Here is a 14,712-nt window from a genome sequence, read left to right as displayed (position 1 = left end):
CTCCTTTGGGGTACCATTTGGTGGCTGCTCTGCAGGATGGCATATGTTGAGGGTGGTGACATTGTCACGGATGCTACGGCGCTGGCATTACAAAGTAAGGACGAGAGGTTCTGGCTGAACAGATGTCTTACAGCCGTTAACCTAGAAAACGTTGAAACTCTGCCTGTAGTCTGGACATGTCCTTTTTTTACCCATCGAGCAGGTGCAGCACGAACAGCAGAGCGTGCAGAGGTGGTGCTAAACCGAACTAAGGGAAGATGGGGTGTATTATTGCCTTGCCACTGAGCCCACCCCCAGCACCTCGTTATTCTGTGGGATGATCCCACCAGCTGCATCAGGCACATGGGGAGCAAAGGGAGAAGCTGGAGGGCTGCCTGGGTCTTTTCCACGAGCAGGAATCCCATTGCTGGTTTGCTCCGAGTCTCCCTCTGGGGTTCTTAGCTTTTGTTTGGAAGTGAGCATCCTCCTTCAGCTGCTCTTCCTCCTTCAGCAGGAGGAGAAGCCACCTTGGTGGGGACAAACCATAAAATGAGACCCAGCTCTGTGCTCGTCACCTCCCAGTCCCCCCAGTGCTGCCCAGTGTTTCCCAGCTCGCTGCGGTGGGATGGGAAGCACTCGGCTTTGCGGTCGGGACTGTTGCTGATCTCTAATCTCCTCTGTGCCTCAGCTGCTCTGTTGGCACGTTAAAGGCCAGCCGCAAAGCAACCATAATTGTGCTAAGTGACTGCGGGATAATGGACTAAATACTCAGGATTGCAGAAGCAGCCACATTCCCAGCCATTTAATACCTTGACTGATGTATATTTACACAAGGGGACAGCCTCTGAGCTCTTGTTTCTCCTCCTGCATGAAGCTGGTGATGCAAGGATGCTAAGAACGAGGCAGGAATGAGCTATTTGGCCAGCTGCAGGGCTTTAATGGCCCAGGTTTGCTGGGACTGGGTGTTGTGGTTCCTCCCCAGCTCACTGAGCCAAGAGAGGGAGCTCGGTTATGGTTTTAGGCTTCGTTTGGAGTTGTCTGACACCACAGCCTTTGTCTTCTTGCAGGACTGAGGACACAAGTTCTTTCTGCTCAGAGGTGGCCTGAGAAAAGGTCTGTGTGCCTGAAAGCTTGTCTGCATTTTCCAATCATATTATCTGATCCAATAAAAGATGTTATCTCTCCCTCTAAACCTTGCTGTTTCTCCACATTAAACCCTGGACATGTTTAGATGCTTGGGCCATCTGACTTTAGGCACTGGTGTGAAGTGGCTGGGATTAGGAAAGCAAAAAAGCAAGCAAGGGATGCAAAGATGTTTCTGAGTATCTCAAAGGTTTCTCCCAGAGAAGCGTGACAGTCTGTTCCTTGTAGGAGCAGAGCCCAGATCCCCGAGACGATGCTGAAGGTGACAATGACATCCCCGGCCAGGCTGGACGGGGCTCTGAGCAACCTGAGCTGGTGAAGATGTCCCTGCTCATGGCAGGGGTGGCACTGGGGGAGCTGGGAAGGTCCCTTCAACCCAAACCATTCTGTGATTCTATGATGGCTGTTTCAGCAGTTGCTCAGTGCTGAAGTTCTGGAGCAGAAATCTCCCTGGCTGCTGCACATGGAGCTGGAAGATTTCATAAGAAGTGAGCTCCATGGAATATAACTTCACCCATTCGCCATTCTTTCTCTTTTCTTTAGCTTCGGCTGCCCATAAACTGACAGACAGGCATCATCACGTGGTGGTTACCCTCCCCAGTCCCCTCCTAAACTCTCAATTCACAGCTGCCGGCTTTGCACCGATAAGAGAACGAGATGACTTCCTTTTCTTCTCTCCACCCCCACTCCCTTCCAGAATAAGCCGGGCTGTTTTTTGGTAAATAACGAGCTGTCACTTCTTCGCTTGAAACTTTCCAGGCTCCACCACCTTGGCCAACCCTCCTAAAGGATGCTGGAGGCTGGGACGTTCCTACCGGGCAGCAAACTGCCTTTCGCATCCTAGAGCGAGCTCTCCCCACCTCCTGCATCCTCTGAATCCCACAGCCCTTTGGGCTGGCCTGTGGTTTCTGTGGACTAACGAATCTCTCTGCCGGGTCAGGAGCCTTGGCCAGTTATGGTGAGGTAGGATATCTGTTCCGTGTGTGTCTGGCTGCTATTTTTAACCAAAGCTGGTATTTCTGAGTGGGAGCAAAGCAAAGGGGAGATCGTCTGTGTAGTTATTGCTCAGAAAGGTTCCACTTGTGCTATGGGAATGTGTGAGCTAATAACAGAGGTCACCTGTGGAGGTGTGGGCGCTATTAGTGTGGGAATAGTGATTAACAGTGCTCCTTAGCTACAGATTAGAAAATTCTCTGCAGAAGTGCAAGATTCTCCAGTGGAAACTCCCCTTCAGATGACTCTGCAGCTCAGGGTGCTGGTGACTTTCTCCTTGTGCTGGCTTCAGCACTGGCAAACAGAGCGTTCGCAGTTTCGTTTATATGATTATTGTTAATGCGATTACCAAAGAGGCTTTTGGTGCTGACTGCAGCCCGGGAGAGGTTATCCCTGCTGCGAGCAGTATGTTATTTTGTGACGTTATTAGATTTATATCTTGCGTTACCTTGTTGGCGACGCCGTGTTGATAGTTACTCACTTATCTCCATTTCACTTGCTGTGTCTCTAGCTGAGCATGCTTTTGGCTGCTGATAACTAGTTTGCCCATGTTGGAGAACTGTAATTTCAAGGTGCTGGACACCTCGAGTTGAATTTTGTAGGTATGTACAAAGTGCACGAAATACCGACATTTAGCCAGAAGGGCAGTTTGGATAGCTTGGGGGTTATTGGGGGTGTGAAGAATAAAAGCAGCTGTACGTGAAAGGCTCTGCTGGAGCATGGGAAGGAGCGCGAAACCACCCGTTTGCAAGCGCATGTGTGAAGAACAGCAGGGAATGGATCCGGGGCAGGAACCGGGCTTGTTAAATGCAAAGGGATCGTTGTGCAAGTGGCCGTGGCTCTTTGCCATGGAGCGTAATGCGGAGCATGCCTTGGGTTTTCCTTCCTTCCTTCCTTCCTTCCGCGGGCGTGGGCTGCTCTGCAGGGATTCACATAATGAAAGTTGTTGGCGGTTGACATTCCCTCACATCTCAAGAGCATCCCAGGGCTTTTCCCCCACCCTCATTTCAATGCGTTTCCCTCACGTTTGGCAGAAACGGCTGTTTTCTCCGTTTCTGGTCCCGGGGTGTGTTCTGCTTCGCTGGATCATAGCAAAGCAGCTAAACAAATAGCTTTTCAGCTCCGGGAGGAAGCCTGTCAGTCAGACAACAGCTGGGCTGGTTTCGGTGCTGCTTGGCAATATGTATTTTTAATGCCCCAACTGTCTGGCAGGTGGGCCCGCAATTTAATTTTAACTTGTTTTATGAGACCAAAACCGTCTGTAATATACAGGCCAGTAAACTTCCATGAACGGAGGGAGTTCAGAAGAGATTTCTCCCACTATTAGACTTTTTGGGACCAGTAGCTCCTCCTCTGGCTGAGGTTTCTACTCTACCCTTTGAGTAGAAAAGGCCGATTCAAATGTAAGTCTGATTCGGAGAATTAATTCAGAAAATTTGGAAGCTGCTGCTGAAAATAATAAACTCGCACACCTTTGTGTCTGATGCATTCAAAACAGCTTGAGGGACTTAGTTACACCTTTTTTTAATTAAGGGAATATGGGTGTAAATCCTCTGGGCAATTGGAAGAGCCCCAGCAGCCGCTTTGCTGCTGGTGCAGGTGAGTGTAACCGGTGTTGAAATGCTTGTTGGCCAGATACACCTCGCTCTGCCTCTCCCATTCTGTGGAAACTGAGGATTATTGGGCAAAATTTGTGTCTTTATTTCCCAGCAGCTTGGGTCTTGTGTTGTGCTTTGTGTCCTGGAGCTTAAATTTGGCCATGGTTTCCTTTCCTTGTCACTGCAGGGTGTTTATCTGACGAGTGCAAGACGTGATGGTGAAGGAGGTTTTTCCATATCAGCGCTGTGGGATGGGCTGTGAGGAAGTCCCGACGATAGGCTGAGCCTACAGAAGTTCTGGCTTAACGTGTGTGCGGGAGGGGGGGATCAGGCTTCAGCCTGGGTATGGTCTAGACTGACCTTGGCTGCTGGAAGCATCACTGAGACAAGTCGCTGTGAAATCAGCATCTCCTGTGAGCTCTTCTCCCTTTAAACCTGATCTTCCTCTGTCTTTCCTGAAACGGGGGTGAGCTCCAGTTCTAAAACTAGAGCGGAAAAATCCAGGTAGAAATGCCGTCAAAACAGGTGTGTGACTAAATGAGCATCAGAAATAATAAAGAATGAATATTATAGAAAATGGGGTAGCTTGTGTGCCGAAGGTCCCTGCTTTTTCATGAGATGCTGAACAGGGATGCAGAAAAGATGCACTGATGGGCTGTGGAGGCACCAGCATCTGTAGGAAGGTACTCAGCTTTGTGTTTTGTGTCACAGCCTCCCACCTGGCAAGTGCTCGTTTTGGTCAAAAGGAAAAATATTAATGTCTCAGTCTTATATCTCTTTTTCTTTTTTCCCTCCCCATAGCAAATCTGTCATGCTGGGTATCTAGCGAGAAGGGTTAGAAAGTGACCTTTTCTCTGTAAAGTTCACCCAGGCTTCCCTAACACAGAGTGAAAATCGTGTGCTGTGCGCTGTGAGTAGAAGTGTTCTCCACAAAGGAAGTGCCTGCATTTGAAGTTTTCTGTTTTTTCATCTAGAAATGGCTATTTTTTGGAGCTGATGACCTGATTGATAGTCTTGGGTTTCCCCAGAGAGATAACAGGTGACCATGCGATTGCATTTAGACTCTTGGCATTTTAGATTGTAGCCTTTTTGAGAGAAGTGAACCTGTATCATGGACCGTATCTTTTAGCAGGGCCTGTTGTGATAGGACAAGGAGTGTGATGGTTTTAAACTAAAGGAGGGAGATTCAGGCTGGACACGAGGGAGAAATTGTTGCCCCTGAGGGTGATGAGAGCCTGGCCCAGGTTGGCCAGAGAGGTGGTGGATAAACCATCCCTGGAGACATCCCAGGCCAGGCTGGACGGGGCTCTGAGCAACCTGAGCTGGTGAAGATGTCCCTGCTCATGGCAGGGGTGGCACTGGGGGAGCTGATAAGGTCCCTTCAACCCAAACTGTTCTATGATTCTATGATCTTTATCTGTCCAGATTGTGTTTTGGGTACACAGCAGCCAAGTTAGTGACGGAAAGTTTCCTGCACACAGCTGGAACATCGCTGTCGTGGATGGTGTAGCTGCTCATCTCCATGCTTAAGAGCCCATCAGGGCTCTAGAGATGCAGGAGGGCATCCTGCAGCTGTGCGCTTCGGTCGGATTGGTGCGATATGAGAAAAGAGCAGGGTCTGTTTCTGAAGTGGAAAGAGCATCGGTCAAAATGCTGATTTTAGCAGTTTCACGTGGAAGCAGAGCAGCTGACTTTGCAAAGCAGAGAGGCTGGGACCCCAGCGAGACGGCAGGTCCTCTGGGTGATGGGCTGGCCCGTGCAGCCGTCTCAGGCTGAGGAATTGGTGCTATTTATGTGACTTGTTTTGTGGCATTTGTCCTTGGAGGGGTTTCTCTCTGTTCTGATGTCAGCCAGATTTAACAAGCCATCTCATTTCTTAGGAAAAATCATTCCTCTGATGCCTAACCAACCTGGAACCCTTTGCTAAGAGGCTGTGGCAGATCACAAATGTGTTGCTGCTTTTGGGAGATGGAGGGGATGGCTCAGAAGATGAATGAATAGGACAACACATGGAAAGAGCATGGCGTGCCAATGGCAAGCACGGACTGGAATAATTTGGATAAAGGGACTGAATCATCGGGACTCGATGAGTGCAGAATCTTGCGTGTGTCAGGGAGATAGGGCAGATGTGGATTTATATTAATTAACAATTAATGCCAACTGAGGCTCCAGAGCTGGGAAATGGAAACTGTCTGCACCAGCTCCCTGCCAGGAGGGTGTTGGCTGCTCTTATTTTTGTAAGACCTGCAGGAAAGAGCCTTTTGTGAGGTTCCTGGAGTGATTTGCTGCTGTGTCTGGGTCTGTCCAGCCACCTTCCTCCAGCTCTCCAGGGGCAGCATTGAAACTGGGATTAAATGGCGAAAAAAACCTCAGAAAACTGATTTTACCCATGTAGTCAGAGGCCACTGCTAATCTCAGTCTAAACCCGGTTTCTGCAACTGAAACTGCTCTCCCCAGGGCGCTGCCTTGCGAGCGACATGGATGGAGAAGCTTTTCTGAAGGGCTACATATGAAACTGTTTCTGAGTGTGGTGTCTTGAGTTTCAAACCAGAACGTGGGCGGTGAATTAAACCCCCCTCTTCGAATGTGACGCGGGGGAGCGTTGGGGACGCTGCCGCCGTTCGCGAAGGGCATCGTCTGATGGGCAGGGATGTAGGCGGAGGTTTCGCTGCTGCTGCCGAGGCTGTTTCACACTCTGGGCAGCCTGGGCCCGTGTTTTACCACACTCAAGAACCTGAATCATCTGCAGAAAGCCCCAAACGTGCAAGTGGGGAGCGCCTTTTTCATTCCTCGTGGAAACCAGTGGGTGTGATGGATTCTGGTCTCTTTGGCAGGCAGCATCCCTCGAACAAATGGGTCTAAATACTGCTGTTTGTTCTGGGTTTGCTGCTGTAACCAGGTACCTTGGCCAAGATGCTAGGCAGCCGAGGCCAAAGCAGCTTTGCTGAGTGCGTGGGCATGATATTCCCCTAATCCCACTGTTCCTTTTGGTTCCCAGGGGCAGCAGGGTCTAAGTCAATCTCCTTCAAAAAGAAGAGCTGTTTATCCAAGCCAGAACACTAATTCATGGGTGTTCTTTGTCCATATCAGAGGTTTCTCACAGGAATAGGACAACAATGTTAACTCAGCCCAGAAATTTGCACCTACTAGGCCCGTTCTAAGGATTAATGACCTTACAGAGAGTGAACTGTTCCTGTCCCACTTTGCTTCTGCTCCAGCTGCTTTGTGACAGCTCAGATGCTGTCAGACAGCTCAGATGCTGCTTAGCATCTAAAGGAACATCTCTTGTGTGCAAACACAAACTCATGGGTCTTTATATTCACTGTAAACAGATAATAAGTGCCTGGATCCTTTAAGCAGCTCTGAAGATGCTCTTCCAGTTTGCCGAATAGGAAACTTAGCCTTGCAAAGCACTTGCCCCACGTCACGCCTGCTCCCACGGGGCAGCCTCCTTGTTTTGCTGCTGGAAGGAGCTTTGCTTGTTTATTGTATTTGCTTGGCTGTCTCCACAGGCAGGGTCTGCATCCTTCGCAGCGGTGGGGACGGGGCATCTCTGGCTGTGGAATCATAAACCCATCAGCCTCCTATCGACAGCATCTCCTCTGAGTGCCGACCCCTGCTCATGGCAGAAGCAAAGTCTGGTGGCAGTTGGTCCTCTCCTCCCCCTTTTCCAGTTTCTTGAACCACCTCATCTCGCTGGGTTGGAGTTTGTGTTGAACCGAACAGCTCTAACCACACACGAAGTGCGTAGGCGGCGGCGTCTCTTGAGCCACGTTTGCTTTCATCCTCTCCAAGCCTAACAAAGAAAGACGATTTACCGTCACAAATGCTCCAAATTGGCTTGCTGACATTGGGCTAAATTTGCCTTCAAACCAGAGGGGGTGCAATAAGTGTGCACCTGGTGCTGGCTTTTGGGGATGCCCCAAAATGAGCATGGTAAGACCCTGGGGACACGTTGTTCCCAAACCCCGTGGCAATTCCTTTTAACCCTGAGGGTGGTGAGAGCCTGGCCCAGGTTGGCCAGAGAGGTGGTAGATGAACCATCCCTGAGACATCCCAGGCCAGGCTGGACGGGGCTCTGAGCAACCTGAGCTGGTGAAGATGTCCCTGCTCATGGCAGGGGGGGCACTGGGGGAGCTGGGAAGGTCCCTTCAACCCAAACCATTCTATGATTAAGTCTTCAGTGGTGACTCACGTGTGCACTATTCTGGGGTGGACATCCCGTGTCTGCTGCTCCATGAGTCTCAGCAGCCAGTGTGTTCAACCAGCAGCTTTCTCTTCTATGCAAGATGCACGTTGGACCTTCCTTGAAAGGAAAAAGAAAAGGTGGTGACCTGGAGTAACTTCCATCTCCTTTGGGACCTCACTTTGGAATTGTATTGTTTACGTATAGGTTTAAAGGACCTTAAGCCCCAGCACAGCTCTGTAAGGGTCAGCTGGGAGCTGTGTCCCTGTGTGATACCTCAGTAATCTTTCACGAGTTCATTTGCTGGTGGATGGGATGCTGGCACCCTCCTTCCCAAATGCCAGTGGCCTCTGGATAACTCCAGCAGCATCATTTCAGGTGTGGTGCTTTTTGTCCGTGGGCTGTTTGCTGGAGCTGTTCAGAACACCGAGATTCCCAGTGAGGCTTTTTAAAAAGCCTCGTTTTATACATTTCTGAGGGTGTAACGGGTGTTGCTCAATTATTCGTAGTGTTTTATCCCAAGACAGGAGCACAAGGATGCATTCCAGCAGAAGAAAGCATTCCTGCTTCTGTTAGGGAGGAAATGAGTAATAGTATATGGAAAAGACGACTCTTTAGTAATTAAAGAGAAAGTATTTGCTAATTTTTAGCACGGGGAAAGGTTTCCTTTTGCAGAGCTCCTGCCAGAAGGTTGCGCCCACCCCAGGGCCTGGTTTGAAGCCATTCTCTCTGTTTATTTCAATAAATCTCTTTGTGTAGCTTTAGTTGCTGCCTTTGGTTCCTGAAGGGCACTTGCAGGTGGCTTTTTAATTTAAATGTTATCTTAGAACGATGGAAGGAAAATGCAATTTCTCTGCAGGAAAGCAGGATTGCCTGAAGTAGCCGGTGTATATTTACTTGTAGCGGTAGAGACGAAAAGTTGTTAGATCCCCGCTTTTATTTCAAGCGATTCTTTAGGGGTGACTCAGTTCTGCAAAAAGCACCAATGACTGAGCGGTTGGCAAATGACCTGCTGCATGGTAACATGTGACATTTGCTGACATCAAAACAACGGTGTGATATTCATAATGTGCATTCTGGTTTGTTTTTCTAATGCTGGGGGTCTAGTTTGGGTCCTCTTTATTTGTTTTCCTCCCCAGAATATTGCAGATCTTCCTATAAACGATCTGGGAGCCCAAAAGCTGGGATTCAAAGCCCAGGGTTCACTTGCAAGCGAGTGGTTCTTGCTCCCCCGATGCACATCTGGAGCTTGTGGGGCTAAGGGCTGTTTGCAGGTCTTTCATATTGCTGTTAAGTGAGATATGTGATGTGTGGGTTGGTGCTTTCTTCTTGTCTGCTCTGTTGTGCGTTGCTTTTGCTTACCAACAAAAAACCATAATGATAAGCAGCTCTGAAGAAGCTTGCTGCAAGTACAGCTTACACCAGGTCAGGAGAAAAATAAGCTGTGTTGATTAAAAAAACTAAAGGAAAAAAATGAACAGTTTTGCCTTCACCCAAATATGAAGTTTCAGAGAGCTTTAGATCAGGCAAGTTCTTGGTGTGACTGAGAGAGAAGGTTGGGGCAACCTTCTCCAGGCAAAGAGTTTGTTGGGTCAATTATTTTTATAGTTTCATGATACTTGTTATGAATTTTATTTCATACTGTTTACATGACCAGGGAGTGAGCTGGGATCTGGAAATAGAAGTGCCAGAGCACCCTGTGAGTGGGAGAGGTGGCTTTTGAGCCCTTTGCAGCTCTGGGAGCCGCACGAGGAGTTGACGTGCACCACAACAAACCTCATGTTTTCGCAAATTCCCAAGTAGTCCGGGCAGGGAGTAAGTGCTCCATTTCAGGACCAGAACTCCTAAACGGAGATGACCTTGAATTGGAAAAATACCCTTTTCGTGCCACAAGGCTGTGGTGTCTTTGCTGGCTCAAGGTCAGCCCGTGGGTCCGTACTCCGACAATGAGCTGTGTGCAAGGAGGTTTTGTTTGTTCTAGAAATCCATGGAAGAGGTGACTGTGCTTTCAGAGGGCTTTTTCCCTTTTTTCTATTCATATTTTAATTTGGAAGTTGACTTTCCTCCCTCTTCTGTTTGTGAGGGCTGCAAAGCTTTTCCCCTCAGCTCATTGTTTATGCTGCTCACAAGCTAAATACCAAGCACTCTGTGCGTGTATGGGTTGGTTCCTGTCCAAGCAGCGGGAGCCGTTAAGGGCATTTAGCATCCAGGTTTCTGTTTAGTGACACAAAGACAACACGGAAGTTAACAGAGCACCAAATTTTCCCCTAATAAAGGGGAAACTGTTGTTAAACATTGCTGTCCCACTCTTGAGTGGTTTTAAGTGGTTCCTGCTGCTCCCTCTCAATATTTCACTGAGAAAAAGATGCTGAAGAGGGACTGATGCAAATCGAAAGGGTTGTGGTCCTCCCGTTCCAAACACCCGTCCTTGCACATGGAGGGAGGCTGGACATAAAACCCTTTTGTTCCTGGTGCCTCCAGCACCTCATTTCCCTGTTAAACCAGACATATTTCCTTAGGTTTTTCCTCCTGGCCAGCAATCTTGTGCTGGTTTTATTGCCATTAGGCACTCGGCACAATCGTGATGTGTGGCCTTTGGCAGCCCCACGTTGTCCCCGGGCTCCATTAAGCTCCATTAGCGGCGGCGGTTCCCGTGCCAGGAGTGGTTTTGCGGCTCGGTTTAAGTGCTGGTCCTGCAGACAAGGGATTGATGGAAGTGCCACTCTCGCGATGTCGGGAATACAAGGCTTGGAGATTCCTGTTTACCGGTTCTTTCCACGGCCCTTCCCTAACAGACCTCTCCTCCTCCAGAATCCTAGGATCTTTTAATCAAAACTGTTTGGCTTGTGGTGGGAGGGAGGAAATCCCAACTTGTGGAGGAGATGGTGACATGGTGACGTTTTGTGACCTTTTCTCTGTGTATTTCGGAGACAAACACACTCTAATGAGTGTGCGTCTGCTTACGTTTGTAGATTTAGTCTTTGGGTGTATTTCCTAAAGTGGGTGCTCGGCGAGACACGGGGCTACGCGTTTCTCTGCAATGACGGAGATAATCTTGCAAGCCCTTTTTGGGGATGACACGTTAGCTAATCCCGTCCACAGACAACTGCGTACAAGAAACCGGCTCGCTAAATATTTCCAGCTATGTTCTTGAGAACCCTCATTGCGCTTTGCTTGGGAAACCCTAAATCTTGCGGTTTTGAGTGGTTTGTTCAGCCGCAGACCTGCCTGCCTGTGTCGGAACTCTTACAACATCACCCTTTACTCTGGAGGGAATTTAGAGTGTGCAGCTTATTCCCTTGCCCAGAAACAATAAGTTATCTTTGTTATCACACAGTGGCTCATCGTCTCCTCTTTGCTCATGACAAATATTTCAGCAGCCCCATGTGGAAATTGTCTGCTGGAGCGTGATCTAAACCTGAGCAATATTTTCAGAACCAGGTTTGGGATGCTCTCTGTGTGGCTTGTGAGATTACTCAGAAGAGCCTGGCATTTGGAAAGTGCATTTTTTAAGCGGCTTCTGAAAAATCAAGCCGTAAAACCGGTGCCACATGGGAAACCATTGATCTATTACGCATATTTAGTCCGTGTTAAAGGCTGGGGAAACACCGGTTCTTGCAATTCCATCAAGAAAACCGAGACTGATAGCATCAGAAATGAGGTCAGCAGGTGGGTTGATGACACTTAAAACTACAAAGATTACATTAAAGGAGCGCACAGTATGACGCAACATTTTTCCCCTTAGGGTGACGCTCTTCTCTTTGTCTTTTCTGCTGCGTCCTGTAGTTGGAGCATCCAAGCTTGGCTGGAGCAGGGTTGTTGGGCAAAGAGGGAGAGCCTGGAATATGCATTTGTCGCTGTGTTTGTTAAGAAATCCTCTTGTAGCCCATCGCTGCCATGGCGTGTTGCAGATCGGAGCGTTCCTTTCCTTCCCAGATGGAGCTTCAAAGGAAAACCTTTCTTCTCTCCAGCTCTGAGCATCCCTTCTTTGGGAGAGACCAAAGCCCTGAGGCTTGTGCTGGGGAGAACAAGAGGTTTAGTGCCCTGGATATTACAGGGTTTTTTCTGTTTTTTACATGTCACGTTTGCTCTTTGCAGGTGGTTTCATCCCAACATCAGCGGAATTGAGGCGGAGAAGTTGCTCCTGACCAGGGGTGTCCATGGCAGTTTTTTGGCCCGGCCCAGCAAGAGCAACCCTGGAGATTTCACCCTCTCTGTCCGGTAAGCGACAGCAGAAAATAGGTTGTACATTCAAAGCCTGAACCTTCACTGAGCATCATCCAGCTGGTACCTTGCAGGGAAACAGCAAAGGTTTCTCCAGCCACTAGTAACACAGACCTCTGCTGTTTTGTGGTGGCTTCTGTTGAGTTTAAACAACCCTTCGTTTTGTTTAGAAAACTCCAGTGAGTTTATAAATCCTTTGACCAAGTTTAGAGAAACTTTGTGCAAATGGCAGCACAGACAGAGCATTTTGCAGGACACAAGCACCTCCGCACCCCACCTCTTCTCAGCATTGTTTCTTCCCCCCTTGCAGTTGTCATTGGACTTGAACCTGCTCTTCTCTCTGCCAAGTACAGCCATTTCTTAGCTTGGCAAGAATGGGGTTTTGCAGCTACTTCATTAATTTTAAATGGTTCCTTTTGTGTTGGGAAACACAACCCAGCAGTCCAAGCTTTTGCCTCTTCAACAGCTCTTCATGCTGTGGAGAAAGAGCACAAGGGGAAAAGTCCATTTTTCCATGTGCTTTAGCTGGATGGGAAGCGTTTGGATCCAACTCCACCATCTCCCCAGTAATCTTGCAATGAGAAATGGCTGTGAGTTAATGAGAGAGGCAGGAAGTGCTTCTAATTAGGATGGAAAATCAACGCAGTGGTGGAGAGCTGCCTTGAGCAAGCTCTGACAGCAAGGCAGTACATGGAAAATGGGGGTTATATTCATGCGAGCTTCATGTCTCTTTTCATGTCATTTTGTGAGTCAGAGTGTTGTCTGATCGTAAAGCGAAGCGCTGACAGCAGCGTGCAAGCAGACGCAGGTTGTGGCTGTGCAACACTGTGGAAAGATACCCAGCTAGCGATGTAATTACCTGAAATCGCAGGATAAATTAATTGCTTTGCTGGGAGAGCCAGTTCCCACACCTGCATCGGTGCCTGCAGTCAGTCCACAAGTTTGCATCGTTTTCTTCCCTTGTCTCTGTCCCAAAGGCCACGTGTGTGTCTAATGGGGTTTGATGCCTTCTACCTTTGCTGGTCATGGAAAACATAATTTTGGTTGGAAAAGCCTCTCATGATCATAAAGTCCAACAGTTAACCCACCCTCAGCACTACCCCATGTCCCTGGGAACCTCATCTCTGCATCTCTTCAACCCCACCAGGGATGGTGATGGTCAATGGCCTCCCCTCTTGCATCCAGCATGTGTTGAGGCTGAATGGATGAAAGTTTGGCCTCCCATGGAACAGCTGTGGACTCCACAACAGTTTTATTATTGCTGTTATTTCTTTACCCATTTCTGCTTTCTCTGTGGCAGAAAGCACAGGGGAGGAACAAGGGAGTTTCAGATTATTGGAGGGGCTCTAGACCACTTCCTACTGCAGGAAGGCCTTTGTGTTGCAGTTTAATAACAGGATGGTTTTGACCAGAAGATCAAGCCAATTAATACCCTTAATGAATGAACGCATACCTTGCAGTAATGAGATGCAAGTTAAGGGCAGAGCGATGTGGCATGCCTTAATATTGTGGTATTGAACGATACCAACAGATTGTAACTCAGTGGAAAGTCTGACCAGCGCTCACAGTTCTGAGTAAGCCAGAGCTGTGACACATACCGTGTTTCCAGGAAAGCACGTTAAACGTGACACACAAGCTTAGAGACGATGTGTTGAGTTTTGACCCATCATGAATTGAAGACAAGGAAATAATTATTCCATAGGCTTCTTTTACCCTTGAGTTCTTGCTCCGTCCTTACTCTTCCCATCTCTGTTCCATAACTTGAGGCGAGGGTTGTCTCGTGGTCTTAGCAATAGGAAACTTGCTTGGACATATTCACAGGTTAAGTAAATCAGTTTTCTTACACATGATCTGAATAACATGCTCTTTTCACTCTGTTGATGGCCCCAATATGAATGTTCTTGGGAATCAGAGCTGCAAGAGCTGATAGGATGCATAGCTTTCTGTGCTGTGACAGCTGGAAATTTCTGTGCTGTCTTCCCCCCCTGTTTTCCCTATTCCCTGTTACCTTACACACAGAGAACAATGTGTTGTTATTCTCACCTAGAATTGGATCCTGACAGAGATTATTTTATTTTACTTTACTTCTGAACTGGACAGGACTATATATGTATTTTTTTCATTTTCTGAGAATTAAAAGGTTTTCAACGGAAACAGTAGAGATATCTAACAGTAGAACACCTTAAATAGAGGTGTCAGTGGGAGAAAGAACCTTTAGGAAAACAACAGAAACCTCTTCCTCCTTCTTTCAGCCTCCCCTGCAGCTTCTTCAAGGGTCTTAGAAAGCTGGTGAGGGGAAAAGCAGCTCCATTGAATTACAGAGAGGATGTGGGCTGAGAAGAAAAGCAGTTGATGGAATTTTGGCTGACCAGACCACACAGCAAGTGACCGTGTGCTGGTGTGTGTCCAGATCCGTGTCCCTGAGGAGAGGCTAGGAAATAATATTGCAGAAATTATGAGGTTTCCATGAAACTCTGTGGCTGCTTTCTCTCCTCCTCCTCTTCTCCTTCTCCTCCTCCTCTTCTCCTTCTCCTCCTCCTCTTCTCCTTCTCCTCCTCCTCTTCTCCTTCTCCTCCTCCTCTTCTCCTT

General features: G+C 48.2%; 1 protein-coding gene across 6 annotated transcripts in view; it reads left to right on the top strand.

The window, feature by feature from the left end:
- LOC102097440 (tyrosine-protein phosphatase non-receptor type 11) overlaps window positions 1-14,712 on the top strand; it is a 35,381-nt gene that overhangs the window by 7,854 nt on the left and 12,815 nt on the right. For 2 of the 6 annotated variants that reach the window (XM_065037926.1, XM_065037925.1), the window contains exons 1-2: window positions 1,605-1,840; window positions 11,998-12,120. In XM_065037926.1, the coding sequence (XP_064893998.1) occupies window positions 1,620-1,840; window positions 11,998-12,120 (344 nt within the window). In that variant the 5' untranslated portion in view covers window positions 1,605-1,619. Of the gene's footprint in view, window positions 1-1,604; window positions 2,086-11,997; window positions 12,121-14,712 lie in introns of those variants that run through there. The other 4 variants (XM_065037928.1, XM_065037927.1, XM_065037929.1 and 1 more) reach the window with 3 other exon arrangements.

The sequence above is a fragment of the Columba livia genome, chromosome 21 (assembly GCF_036013475.1).
Source record: "Columba livia isolate bColLiv1 breed racing homer chromosome 21, bColLiv1.pat.W.v2, whole genome shotgun sequence".
NCBI lineage: Eukaryota > Metazoa > Chordata > Aves > Columbiformes > Columbidae > Columba > Columba livia.
Note: the sequence above shows the minus strand (reverse complement) of the source record. Positions and strands in the feature narration are given on the sequence as shown.